General features: G+C 38.9%; 1 protein-coding gene across 1 annotated transcript; it reads right to left on the bottom strand.

Moving 5' to 3' along the window:
* Positions 1–7,818: 7,818 nt before the first annotated feature.
* Positions 7,819–10,266, bottom strand: gpr25 (G protein-coupled receptor 25). Its single transcript, XM_022197415.2, has one exon. The coding sequence runs from the start codon at positions 9,431–9,433 to the stop codon at positions 8,309–8,311; it is 1,125 nt and encodes a 374-aa protein (XP_022053107.2). The 5' UTR covers positions 9,434–10,266; the 3' UTR covers positions 7,819–8,308.
* Positions 10,267–14,660: the final 4,394 nt, after the last annotated feature.

The following is a 14,660-nucleotide window of genomic DNA, read 5'->3' as shown; positions in this document are numbered from 1 at the left end:
AATGTGAACTGATTAAACATAGTATGGACTTACAGGAATTCCACTGCTTCATATTTGAACAGTAGGGCCTTTTCTCTTATGTCAAATCAAAAACTAACATTTTAGATTTCTTCTTCTTTTCCTTTCGGCTTTTCCCTTCAGGAGTCGCCACAGCAAATCAATTGCCTCCATCTAACCTTGTCTGCTGCATCCTCTTCTCTCACACCAACTACCTTCATGTCCTCTTTAACCACATCCATAAACCTCCTCTTTGGTCTTCCTCTAGGCCTCCTGCCTGGCAGTGGGAAACTCAGCATCCTTCTACCAATATATTCACTCTCTCTCCTCTGGACATGTCCGAACCATCTCAGTCTGGCCTCTCTGAATTTATCTTCAAAGCCTCTAACATGTGTGGTCCCTCTGATGTACTCATTCCTGATTCTATCCATCCTGGTCACTCCCAAAGAGAACCTCAGCATCTTCAGTTCTGCTACCTCCAGCTCTGCCTCCTGTCTTTTTCTCAGGGACACTGTCTCCAGACCAAACAACATGGCTGGTCTCACCACAGTTTTGTAAACCTTTCCTTTCATTTTAGCTGAAACTCTTCTATCACACATCACACCTGACACTTTTCTCCAGCCGTTCCAGCCTGCCTGTACACGCTTCTTCACCTCTTTTCCACACTCTCCATTGCTCTGGACTGTTGACCCTAAGTACTTAAAATCCTCCACCTTCTTGATCTCTTCTCCCTGTAACCTCACTCTTCCACTTGGGTCCCTCTCATTCACACACAGATATTCCGTCTTACTGCGGCTAACCTTCATTCCTCTCCTTTCCAGGGCAAACCTCCACGCCTCTAGCTTCTCCTCCACCTGTTCCCTGCTCTCACTACAGATCACAATGCCATCTGCAAACATCATAGTCCATGGAGACTCCTGTCTAACCTTGTCTGTCATCCTGTCCATCACCATAACAAACAAGAAGGGGCTCAGAGCTGATCCCTGATGTAGTCCCACCTCCACCTTTAACTCCTCTGTCACACCTACAGCACACCTCACCACTGTCTTACAGTCCTCATACATGTCCTGCACCACTCTAACATACTTCTCTGCCACTCCAGACTTCCTCATAGAAAACCATTTACTATATTTAAAAATACAGGCCTCACAATAAAAACTTAATGCAAGTAAAGTCAGCACGCTTTTCATTACTGGGATTCAAATTTTTTATTTTTTCACCTACGTTTTTCTTTATTATCTCTTATCTCTATCTCTTTGTGGGAGGGGGTTGTTTTGTTCTATCTGTGTGTCTGAAATATACCAAAGGTGTATTTGAGTCAGGCGACAGATTAATCATATTGTCATATCATGCTGGAACATTTTCTCTTCTGTCAAGCTTCTGCAGACTTGGAGTATTCTCGTCAGCCACATCCTCAGTCATTCATGGTGCCATCTAGTGTCATCTCCCTAACACATTTTTCACTCATGCAGCTCCTTATCATCACATGCCTGCCTCTGTGCTTCACTGTCAGGATTTTGCGTTCACTGTGGTAGTCCTGACCAGGTCCACCCCAAACATGACCCCATCAGAGCTAAATAAACTCATCTCCCAATGTGCTCTCAACATGTCTCACACTTTTTAGCAACATTTTATTCTGTAATCTTGATGCTGACGCTCAAGCAAGGTTTCTTTATGGAAGCTATCTTCAGAGGTTGATAGTAAGCGATGTCTTTCACACTGTCTGAGCTGTTCCAGAAACTTAGATTTCCACTGATAACTGATGAGTCAAGTCAGAAGCACCTGTTCATCTGTTTTTACAGTTCAAGTAGATAAGTACAAGTAGTCCACTGTCCAAAGCAGCATTTTAGGAGGATGACAGCAATTTCAGTGTTTCGTGGTGCTATGGTTTATTGTGCTGATTGCTGCAGTGTGCTGCTAAAACTGTGTATCCACTGATTTTTCACTGATCTTCCTGTATCCTTTTTCTAGTCTTTGCAAAGTCTCTCAGTCAGGCTTTTCAGTCTCTCTGACAGTTCTTTTCCATGTGGTGCCACGATGCAGATAACTACAGCCCATAGGTCCAGACCTTAGAAGGTTCTGGTGTTTACCAGTCCTTTTATAATCATGGTTAGTTTCAGTTATCACAGGTTTTCTAACTTGTTTGTCAGTGATCTCAGTTGTATTCAAGTTTGTTATACCAAGTTTCAACTTTGGGACCTGTTTTTCCAATACGTTTTTCCTTAAAGGATTTGTTTTTGATTGTTCATAAAAGGAAATAATTGTCAGCTCTGAAATAAGACAATTATCTAGAAGCGATACAATTTTGAATCATTTGACATTCAGGTGATGTGACACAGAGACAGTAAGCATATGACATCTCATATAGTAACAATAAATGAACTTTGCAGTGAACTGTTGAGACCAAATGCTGTTTAGGTGTCTACACTGTTGGTTTTGACGGAATTAACGATAACAATAAATTTATTGTAAATGTGAGTAAAACACAAAACCAGCCCATACTGACTGAATAAATTGTAAATATATCGATAAATTATAGATAAATCATTGTGTATAAAGAAAAATTTAACATAATCTACCCGTGAAGAGTAATTTAAACAGATTTTAAACTTACATAAAGATACTAGATTCATTTAAAGCAACAAGATTTAATTTGTTCACTGCACTGCTGTACACTGTGTGAGACCGGTCAGTTAAAACAATCACACTGTACTTTACCGTGACAGATGTTATCTCATTTTGAATTGTCTTCTAACTTCTAATTCACAGAGGATGAAGTCCTTATCTAATGGTAAACAAAGTCTGTTTTTTTGTGTTTGTACTTCCTGGTTTCTTGCAGACAACACAATCTAACCACATCAGTCTATGTGGTTTTATTTTCCAGGCTGCTAGTTGTTGTAAATAAATCTGTAAACGATGATCCTTTGATAGATTCAATTTGCATTTGAAATTGTAAGAAGGAATTTAATTGCAGAAAACCATGTTTGTGACTGAAAATGCAGTTTGCCTGCATTTATGTGTGTCCAGAGGGTAAAAATACTGCACAGGAGATGCTGTTTTATCTCATCAGACGTACCAGGTGACAGGTCTGCTCAGAAAACAGTAAAAATGAAGCGTCTATTTAAATGTATGATTTAGAAACCTTCATATGAACTTTTTTTAGATAGATACATAGATTAAACCTTTATAAATCCCACAGTGGGGAAATTTTCAGTGTTACAGCAGCAAATATAAAAAATAGTGCAAGAAAAGAAAAAGAGCAGCACACAAAGCACACAGTGCACATTTATAGTCTGTTTTTATATAAAAAAGTTCACATGAAATATCAGCTTTGTAAACAATAAGTGTCACTTGTGCAAACTTGAGGTGAAGTTTTGAGGAACAAGGAAACCACAGTCAGTTGTTTCATCCGAGTGCTGCTGCGTTGGCATGTTGTGAGCGTCAATGTATACATGCTAGTGGTTAAACTCCTAAAATAATGCACACCTTTATGTGCAGTACTGTTTCATTTCTAATTTGAGCTACATGGGAAGACAGGCAGTCTTGTAAAAAACAAAACAAAATATGACTAACAGGACAGTATCTTGTGTCTGTGTGTGTTTATTTACTTCATACAAAGCAGTTCATAGCTGCTTGTATTTAGCAGTATGAATATGGTACATTCTTTCACTTATTGTTTTTCCTCAGCTTGTTTCAAAATTTGTACCATTTAGCTGTAGAAAAATAACCCTGAACATAAACAAAATAATAGACAAGTCCAGGTTAAAACTAAATTCTACAACACTGTGTAACAGCAGCACAAGGAAAAGAGTCATGAAGTCACGTGAATGCTGTTGTCACATACTAAACCAAGTATTACACTGTAGTAGAAGCTACATAATGTTCTAAAAATATTTTAAAGATCTAAAATTAGCAATTTTAGCAGACCTGATTTGCTCTATTTCAATACAGCATCAGCATCTCTTGCTGCTCCTATTTTTGACATCCTTTTTTTGTTGCTGTAACATTTCTTGTTTTACAGTAATTTACCTGTACACCTGTATCTATCTGTATGTAAAAAAAACAACAACTTAGCAATAATACTCATCTTGCAAGTTGACAACAAGTTCATGTGTCACAAATATGACATACGAGCATGACTGATTTAACTCACATAATCTGGGTTTCACAATGAGAGCCTGACAACCACAGGAGTGGGAAGTGCCTTACTGGTGTGAGAACATGGCAAGTTCATCGTCCCACCGTGAATAGTGACAGAAACTGGCAGCTCAAGCGTAGGAAAAGCGTCATAACACTCTCAGTGCCAAGGTCTGACCTTTCATTCTGTGTGTACCAGACTGGCAGAGTAACGGTACAGTCACTTCATTCTTAGAGGAGTTCTGTCTTAATTGCTGACATTTATTCCATAACTGTTTGTCCTTTAGTTACAGGAATTAAAATTTCACTTTAATAATAATAAAATAAACTGCACAGCTGTTAATCAACGGGTTATTGCTTAGAATTTACAAAATGTAGATTTGGTATTTTATAGGATAAGCCAGTAAACAAACACATGTAAAAGTGCTGTTAAGTATTTTATTTAATTATCATTCAAAGAAAACAATGTTTGTAGTTGTTCACTATACATTAATCAAGATTTTTCCAAAATCTGTTCAGCTGATTAGATTACACTAACACTTCCTTTTTCTCTGTAGGCGTGTTTGAAAATCTGTCAGTGTTAAATACGATTCAACATAAAGTAGTTCTACATACGACATTAAAGCATGCGCCTCTTTCAGTCGGTCCAATTGACCTTTACCGTTAAGGTCACATCAACACGGAGGAATATATTTCATCACAGTAACAGTTACCTTCTGAGTTCACAGAGTAAGTCTGAGACACACGTGAAAATGAAATATACAGTACAAAAAGATGTGTGAACAAAAATGAATCAGCATATATTCCTGTTGCCATATTTCATCTTCTTGAAACACATCTACTGAGTTAACAAATCCAGCATGACTGAGTGTCTTCTGCAGACAAACCTCAAAGCAGCAGCGTCTGCTACTTCTCCTGCTTTCTGTCTATGTGTGAAGGTTGTGCATTTCTCTATTTACGTTAACAGTGCAAACCAATAATGCAATCAACAGTGAAATAAAAAAAGAAGCATAATTTTAATCAGAAATGTGAAACATAGCTGGAGAGAGACACTAAAAGTGTTGTCTGGCTGAAGAAATTGAAAAAACAGAGGATGTAAAGTTGTAAGGTCTTCCTTCTGTTTTTTAAATTGCAAAGTGTTGGAAAGTACCCGTAGCTCCTGCAAGTGAATCCACTTAAATGGTTCTCATTTATGCTAGAACAGATTTTCTGCACCTGTCTGTACTGTACATGCATGTGTGTGCATTCATTTAAAAAAAAAGCCAATGTGAGAAACAATAAAATGCAGTTTGAAAGTCGTCAGCAGGCACCATTCATCTCTGATCCGGTCATTACAAGGTCAGACGCCTCAGTCAGCTTTGTGGTCGACAACTTTTTCCGACAGTAGAGGGGAAATTCCGGATCTCTTTAACCCACAGACTGGTACCTGAACTCCTTTTCTCAGTACTGACACCATTTGATTCATGAGGCTTGTTCAACTGAAAACAAGTGGGCACACATGACCATTTGAACTTTCAAATACCTGACTTGTTAGTGGTAAACTGTTAAAAAAAACCATGTACACCTTTATGTGCAGTACTGTTTCATTTCTAAACTGAGCTACATGTGAAGATGAGCAGTCTTGCAAACAAAATATAACATGACTAGCAGGACAGTATTTTGTATCTGTGTGTGTTTATTCAGTTTTATTTACTTTACACAAAGCAGTTCATAGCTGTTTGCAGTTAGTAATATGAATATGGTAGAATATGGCACCATTTATCTCTGACTTGGTCATCACAAGGTCAGACAGCTTTGTGATCGACTACTTTTTCTGACAGGAGAAGGGAAATTCCTGATGTCTTTCACCCGAAGACTGGCATCTGAACTCTTTTTCTCAGTATTGAAACCATCTGATTCATGAGGCTTGTTCAACTGAAAACAAGTGGGCACGCATGACCATTTGAACTTTCAAATACTTGACTTGGCCTTGACAATCATGCAGATACCTTTGACTCGTGAGAAAGTTCATGTAGCAGTGCAGGCACGCCTCAGCGGCTGCTCTTCATGGTCAGACAGTAAACATTTTTTTTCTTCTTCAAAGACTAAGTTAGAAATGTTTTACATGTAGATTTCCTCTCAGGAGACATCACAGATGCCAGATGTTGTCTTGTTGTAAGAGGTGAGTTGCAGCCTGAAAGCTTTTTAAAGTGAATCTCATCGAGAGTTTCTGCCTGTGGGTCGTCTTCACGGTTTGAAGCAGTTTGAAATTTCACGTGAGAATTTCTACCCTCTAACACTCTAAAAAAACTGTTGTTTCCTGTTGCAATTGCCTGTGTTGGTTTGTTTTAAGTTGCCACTCGAGTATCTTCTGGTATGATTAAGTGCAGCTTCTTTCTCCTTTTCACCTTCCCTTCTCTGGTTGATTTAAAGTCACGCACAAAAGTAGAACTTTACAAACTCCTTCATATTTATTATTTCCACTGGAGTTTTGCAGAGGAGCCTGCACCACCTGTTTTTAACCTCTTTTTTTTCAAATGCCCTTTGCAAGGCCGAGAAGATGCACACATTGCAAGAGTTCCTGGCAGATTTAAAAGAGAACATAAAGCTTGAGAGGGAGATAAAATCATTCACTAGATCACACAATTTTTCACCCAGCAAAAAGGCAGACAGTGCTTTTGTTGTTTTTCATCAGATCAAGGAGATTATTTTGTCTCTATCATGGAGGAGAAGTTTGTTCAGCTTTTGTAATACAGTTGTGCTATTAGTTATGTGACTAATTAGAAATCTGAATATTTTACAAAATCTGGAAACATATTTTAGTCATTTTTACTTAAAAAAAATTCTTTGGCCAGTCTTTTTAAGCAAAGTGTTCATAAAATATATTCAACACAGCTGAGGAATATATCAGCATGCATTTCTAAAATATTCATATTTGTACTTTATATTTAAAGATAGAAACTACTGTAGAAAACCAATGACCGATTCACCTACAATGGATAGTTTTGCATTTGGAAATTAAATCTTTTGAAAATGCACAAATACTGCTTTTTATTTTCAGTATTAAGGAGAACTAATCTTTCCTGTAATCCTCGTATATCAGAGTATTAGTAAGTATGAGATAATTACAACAACTAAGACTGACCTTTTTTAAGTCTTCACAAGCTTCACTTAAATTCAGCCCCCCTATTATTTCAATACTCAAATACAATAAGATTTAAAAAGGTTTTTTTTATTATGCATTCTATTTTTCAAGACTGCTGATCTAAGTGTAAAAGCTAATTCTGGTCCAAAGTCACTTTAAACTTGCTGCACTTCACAATCTAAGTGTGCAATAATTCAGACGTAGTTTGACTTGTACTGTAATAGCTTGTAGTGTAATTGTTACTGAATTCTAACTTTAGAAAACCTTGCAGTTAATATTTAAAAGGTGATATCATTTTTATAATCAATTCAGTTATGAATACACTTGGTTAAATGTGCTAAAATTGGATTAGCAGTTCTATTCAACATAAAAAAGGTTGTATTGCAAGATAATGAAATAATATTTTATTTAATCCTTAATTAACTGGTGTTTTAAGACGAAATATCACATTTTCAAACAAAAACAACGAGGTTTCTTTTACCAGAATCAAAATATTCTGATGTCCTAATTAAGAATATTCTGCTTTATTGCACACACACACAAAATATTTTTCCAGCCTTTATTTTTAAATGCAATTTCATTTTAACAATATATAAAACATTTTTTAAAAATGTGCGTTCATAATTACAACATCATCAGTATCCTGGCTTCAGTATAATGCAAGCTGTCAGTTTTGTTACAAATGTTCTATTATTCCTGTAAAATATGACAAAACTGTCATCTATTAATGCTACATGCAAAAATGTTTAAAAAAGGTTCTTATACAAACTAATTATCAGTAGACAGTCACTTGTAGCTTGTGCTAGTTCACATAGTTCAGTAGAAGCAGCTTAAACCACACGTTTGATATTTGTACAAGATTAGAATAAAGGAAATGTATGACAAAAGAAATTATAGACAATGTTGTATTAACTAGACAAAAAAAACAAAGCTTTCCTTGCTAAACTATCGGCACAAAATGACATGAAAACTTCTCACATAGGTCTCAAGGAGACAGTAAAATTATGACTTTACCGCCTACATATTTACAGAATAACCTGCCTTCTCCTCTTACTTAAAAATCTGAAGCTGAGTTCTCCCACTCGTTGCAAAGCTCTCTGAAGTGCCCCCGTGGGTGAAAGAAGCCGAGGAGTTGTGGCTCTGCAGCAACTTTGGTTTTCCCAGGCAGGTCTTGACCATGATCTCAGCCCGTCGTCTGAAGTGATGGTCCAGGAAGAAGTAAATGGCCGGATTCACGCAGCTGTTGAAGAAGGCCAGGCAGCAGGAGATGAGGAGCCCGTTTCTTTGCCACATCAACATATCACAATTTTGTTCTGAGCTCTGCGAGATGATGATGATGACTTTAAAGACGTTGAAGGGCAGCCAGGACACCACAAAGGCCACTATGATGCAGAGGACCATCTTGAGGGAGTGCCTGCGGCGGGCTTCAGCTCGAGGGTTTCCAGCGGCGACACAGTGCTTGTTGAGGTGCTTGATGATGGTGCCATAGCAGAGCACGATGATCACCACCGGGAAGACAAAGGTGAGGAAGGTCATGGTCAAGCTCATGCCGATGAAAAAAGGCGTACTGTTGTCTTCTACGCAGGCCTGCCCTTCACCTATAGGCTCCACTTTTCTGTACACCAGAGATGGGATGCCGAGAAGCAGGGAAGTCAACCAGACAGCAGCACAGGTGGCATGAATGCACCCACTGCTCCTGAGGTACTTCGAATCCATCAGCTTCACGATGGCCAGGTAGCGATCGACGCTCATGCAGGTGAGAAAGAAGATGTTGGAGAAGCGGTTCACGCTGATAATGTAGCTGCTTAGCTTGCACAGCGAGTCCCCAGCCAGCCCAAAGTTCCAGTAGCTGTGCTGGCTAGCGGAGACGGCCCACAGAGGCAGCGTGAGGACAAAGATGAGGTCAGCCAAGGCCAGATTGACAACAAAGGTGTCCACCAGGCGACCACTTTTTCTGCCCTTGCTGCCCACGACCAAGATTACAAAGAGGTTGCCCAAAAAGCCAGACAGGAATATGAGGCAATACACAACAGGCAGGAAGATGTTGGAGCCACGGAGGCATGAGTCTGGACAGTCCAGGGTGGAACCGAAATCATACTGGAGGGATCCATTTTCAGTGGTGTTATCTTGGTCGTAGTAGTAAGTATATTCAGTGTAGCCAGTGTTGTCGTCCATTCTGAGAGATCACACAGAGGCTCTGCAGTGCAGCTGTTGTATCGTGGCAGGTTGGTTCATCTAACCATGTCATCAGGCTGCAACTCGAGGTTACAAGAGAAAACCACAGAAAAAAATAGAGATCCTACTTCACCTCTCCTCCACTCAGCGCTCAGCTCTGCTGTCTGTGAAACTTCCACATTGCAAACTTTTCTCATGTGGCTGAAATAATCCCAAAAAAGATATTTTCATTCATTCATTTGGCAAAAAATATTTCAGTTTTTTTTTTTTTTTAACAACACATCATTATGGGAACAGTAGACTATGTAATGGCTAACAGGGAGCAACTTCTGCATTTGAAGTACACAGCTCTTGATCCTGTCATAAATTCTCTGCTGAAAAGACTGAAATATCTCACCACAGGTACATTATGTTTGTCCACATGGCTGCTCTCCATATATAATATTCATTATAAGCAGAGACTAAGACTTCCTCTTTAACTTGCTTTCCAGGACAAACAGATGCTGCAGAAAGTCTGTTTTTGTTGTTGTAGCTTCACACTGTATTACGTGTGTGACCAGTAGGGGGCAGGTGAGATTTACTTGTGTTTTCAGTGTGATGACCTTCTACCTAAAGTCAGACCGACTGTGGTTCCTGAGCAAATGTCACTGATCTTCCTCAAAAGAAAGAGTCTCCTTTGCATATGTGAAAACATGTTTCTAGTCCAAGCCCGGCAGCATTCTGACATATTAAATTTGATTTAGTGTTGTAAAGTCAGTTTACAGTCTGATATTTTCTGGATTTTAATTGCTTTGATTTGTCTTTGTTGAACCCACATGTTAGGGTGCATATAGTGTGCCCTTTCTGTCCACTAAAAAATATTGTCTCTACATTTTCCTTTATCTAATATGGTAAGCTTTGTTTGATTTCGAAGCGGCACAGTTTTCACAAGTTAGATTCATACTAATTGTCATCTGCAGGTCACAGTCATAAACACATACTGACAAACAAGCACTAAACCAACAGGACAGGACACTTGCACTGCTGTAACTTCAGAGTGTTGATGCAGCAAACTGCTTTTACCTACAAACCTAAGATTTAAAATATGCAAATATCCATGAGACTTTTTTTTCAACATTCATCCCTCATTGATGTTTCTTCTCTTTAGCCCCACTCCAGATCTCCTGCAGCAGGCTGCATGCACTCTTTCGTCCATGTCTTTCCTCACTGTTACCTGTCAGACTGGGTAATTTGAACTGGTGACCTTTAGGCTGCGGGTCCATAATGGCCAGTGTCAGCAGTTGATTGCTGCATAGAAAAAGTAGAGTTGTTGACATTAATTTAACAGCAGGACTTCTGGGTTATTGCACCAATTACTTGTCATTATATTTCCCCACTGTGCAGTTTTGCAATTGTTGTCTCTGTAAATTATTGGCTGCCTGTTTGGGGGGGTAAAATTCTGGCCTGTTGCTCGTCATACAGTTTCTTTCTTTGTTTCTTCTTAAACAGTTTGGTAGAGGGTTCTGTGGTGTGCTATGTTACACTTTGAAGTCTGTTGAGGCAAAATTGACTTGATTATAAGCCAACTGACTGGTGGGAAGGTAAAAACAAAGTGCAGTTATTGTACAAACATGTCTGTCGCCTGAATATCCTGTTTTGTTGTGGCAGCAGAAGCTGATGTGTAGAGATCAAGCTGCTTTCTGTATCAGTTTGATGAGGAACAGAAACCTGTAACCACCGTGCAAACCAAGCAGAATCAACTCGAAACTGCCACTGTGGGCATCAGCGTATTTCTTTGTCCTTATTTTGTATTAGTTTCAGTCTGGGCTGTATGATTTGCCTTCTTTCCTCAGCAGCAGCAGCAGCAGAATTTATCAGATTTAGTATAACGTCTCAGTGGTAAAAGATAACAGAGACTGAGAAGGCAGGCATTGTTCCATAGAAGGAAACTGTCATTAAGACAGACAGGATAGACCTCTGGAGAAATGAACTCCGTGGTCCGGCTCGTAAGCATTGTGTTGGGGCCGGGAAAAGTGAGGCTGGAGAACAGGCCAGGTCTTACAAGAGGCTGGAGAACGCTTCATTGTTCTGCGGGGAGTTTCAGTTAAGAAAGCACGGTGAATGAATGACCTCCTTATGGGATCCCTGCTCCACTTTCTAGCATTGTGCGTTATTCAAACACTCCTTCACTTTGTAGTGTCAAGGTGATGTGTGGATATACTCATCACAGCAGAAAATCCTGTCAGTCCTCATTGTTCGGTTTGACGTTGTTCTCCCCTCACGCTCAGCTGTACCTTTTCCTTGGAAAAGTTTTAATTATTTCTCCTGCATTCTTGCTGCTCTGTCAGTGGAACGCTACATTCCTCTCCTCGAATAAGTGCTGTCTCACTCCAATTGAGCAGAGTAAATGTGAGAGCCAGTGAATGGAGCAGCCTCAATAGGAGAAAATAAACAATTGCATTGGTCCATGGGTGCAGCGGGGGAGAGCGGATGAGAGGAAGGGAGAAAGGCCTCCCTAACGTGCTAAGATTCCCATGGATACTTAGTCCTTTTTCTGTTTAGAGGAGGATCTCGTAAAGTACTTCAACAGTGGATGATTTCTCTTTTCCTTTTACTCTGTTTTTATTTGAGGAGAGAAAGGGTGGTATGCGTCAGGGTGATTGTTAGACATGGGGGGGTCACATGCACACACGTGCGCACTCGTACGCACACACACACACACGCACACACACACACACACACACACACACACACACACATACACACACACGCACGCACACAAACGTACAATTTGCTCCACACTTGTCGAGTGCTAAATTTAAGAAAAGGAGTCCATTGTTTGCGAGTGAAAGGTTCTTGTTTTAGCAGTTTAGCTGAATCAAAAGTTCCTCTGACACAAAGGATTGCACAGCCTCAATCCTCCATTATGTGTCATTTTAAGTGGTTAGGGGCTTTTAACTGTTCCCTTTTGTCAAAAATGCTTCACCGTTTTAACCCACTCTCCTCATGCTCCACGCTTGATTTCTGCTTCATTTACATACAAACCACATGAAACCAGAGAAACACCTTCATGTCAGTACGGCATGATCGAAGATGTGCACATTAGAGGGAGTTTAAGAAGCGCGATAAACTGGTCACAGTCACAGTTTAAAACATACTTAAATAATTCCTCTATGAATAATAGCTGCCATGAAACTACAAATCCCAGGTGTCTGAACCTCATTTACAGGACGATACCAATTCGAGAACAAAAAGTCTGAAACAAAACAACTGCTGAGCAAAACTCATAATGCATTGTTGATTATATTTGCAAAATGTCATCCAGGTGTTGCTACGTAATTTTTCAGGATACAAAGTGGTGGTTGCTATGTAGAGGCCGGTAGGTGGTTGCTAAGGTTTCACAGGGCAGATACTGAGGCTGGGTTCACTATTTCATTTCTCCCTATATAATGACCACTCATTAGTTTAATCAACAGGGAGCAACAAACTGAGCTTTTGGGCTTATTATCATTTGTCACTGAGTGCAGTGGAGTCACTATAAATATCTATAAATAGTTAGCAGATATAGGTGCCAGTGTTTGCCCTGCAGTGTCAGTCAGGTAGCATTTGTAGCTGCATGTGAGGCTTCAGCTTTGCAGCTAAAGCCACAAAAAAAATTGAATTCTGTATGGTTCATATCTGAATTGCTAACTAAGATGAATATATTCAGTTTAGTTTTATTATTATTCTTACCTGTATTTAACCAGGTTTGTCCCACTGAGATCCAAGATCTCTTTAACAAGAGAGACCTGGCCAAGAATGGCAGTGCACACAGTTAAAAATAACAGTTTTAACACATAATCACATTTAAACATAGACATAAAAATACAAATAATTAATTTTACAAGATTAGTTAAAATGAAAAATATAAACATTTTCTCTCAATTGAAACATTTGCACTCCAGAAGCCTGGATATGATTGGATTGATCATAGCCTTAAATGCATTCAGAGATACCAGATGTCGGAGTTTGAGCTCTGACTGCAAAATGTTCCATGTAGTTGGAGTTTACAGAGTAACAGACTAAGCCTTGATAGCTACAAATTTTTTTGAGCTTTTTACATTTTGAGAGAAAAAATGACTATATTTTAAAGGTGATAGTAGTGGGGAAATGAACATTTTTCTTCCTTTCCATAAAAAGGTAAAAAACTCACTTTTTTGCTAGCTTTTTTCTCTTTCTGTCACACAGCATGCCAATTGAGTCCTGGTTTAAATGTGGCATCACAACTGAATCTAATCTGTTCTAAGAGTGGATGAGATTATTATTTCTACTAGGTCAGCACCAGTGACTGCTTAACAGCATATTTTTTTAAATTTTTTTGTTGCTTTCAGAACACATCACCACAGGTGGAATTTCCACGTACGTATACTTCTCTGACATGTCTTTAACCTCTCAGCGTTTTGCTCTGCTCTGTAACAGCCTTTACAAATCAGGCTTCAGCATGTTGGTGAGACCTTTGCACCTGTTAATGAACCACAGATTTCAGTTGAAATGTTAGTACATTTTTAGTACAGTGGAAGAACACTGAGCTGCTGCTTTTATCAAGATGAAGAAAACCATAATTACCAGAGAAAAGCTGAGAATCTGTTGTCTGAACATGATGGGAAATTATAGAAAAAAAGTTTGTCTTTATTGTGATATTATGTCTGTTTCTTCCTTACATCATGCCTGTTGTGTTTGTGCTTGAATCACTTACAAAGCTGAGGCCTCGTTTTTGACATATTGAAAAATAAGAAACATGATCAAACTTGAATTGATGTCGACTAAAAGCTTGCAATCAAAATGTGCAGGTTTTCTTTCCAACTCATTTAGTTGACACACAGCTGAAACAGTCAGAGAGCCGTGCTTCATCTGCTGTTTACCCCACAGAAGAACTGGATAAGTAGAGATGACAGAAAAAAGTGCTTCAGCTGGTTGAGGCTGGTGCTGGGACTCTACGTTGTCATATGATTAAAATAACCATATTATTATAGCCCCTGATGTGATTTATAGCTACCAGAACAGATGGCATTTAATACACTACTGCATAATTTCAAAGTGTACCTCACAGCTCACATGAGAGAAATAAGAAAATTATGTCTTTCTTGCAATGAATAGCTAGACAGTTAAAAAAAAGTTTAAACTGTCATTTTTGAACAACACAAAACACAGGACATAACTGCAAAATATGTTTTTTTGTTCATGTTTTTTTTTAACAAATAATAGTCCA

The sequence above is a fragment of the Acanthochromis polyacanthus genome, chromosome 5 (assembly GCF_021347895.1).
Source record: "Acanthochromis polyacanthus isolate Apoly-LR-REF ecotype Palm Island chromosome 5, KAUST_Apoly_ChrSc, whole genome shotgun sequence".
In the NCBI taxonomy this organism is placed as follows: domain Eukaryota; kingdom Metazoa; phylum Chordata; class Actinopteri; family Pomacentridae; genus Acanthochromis; species Acanthochromis polyacanthus.
Note: the sequence above shows the minus strand (reverse complement) of the source record. Positions and strands in the feature narration are given on the sequence as shown.

Bases quoted from the DNA above. Each gene is read 5' to 3' on its own strand.
- gpr25 (XM_022197415.2), bottom strand. From the start codon at position 9,433: ATGGACGACAACACTGGCTACACTGAATATACTTACTACTACGACCAA.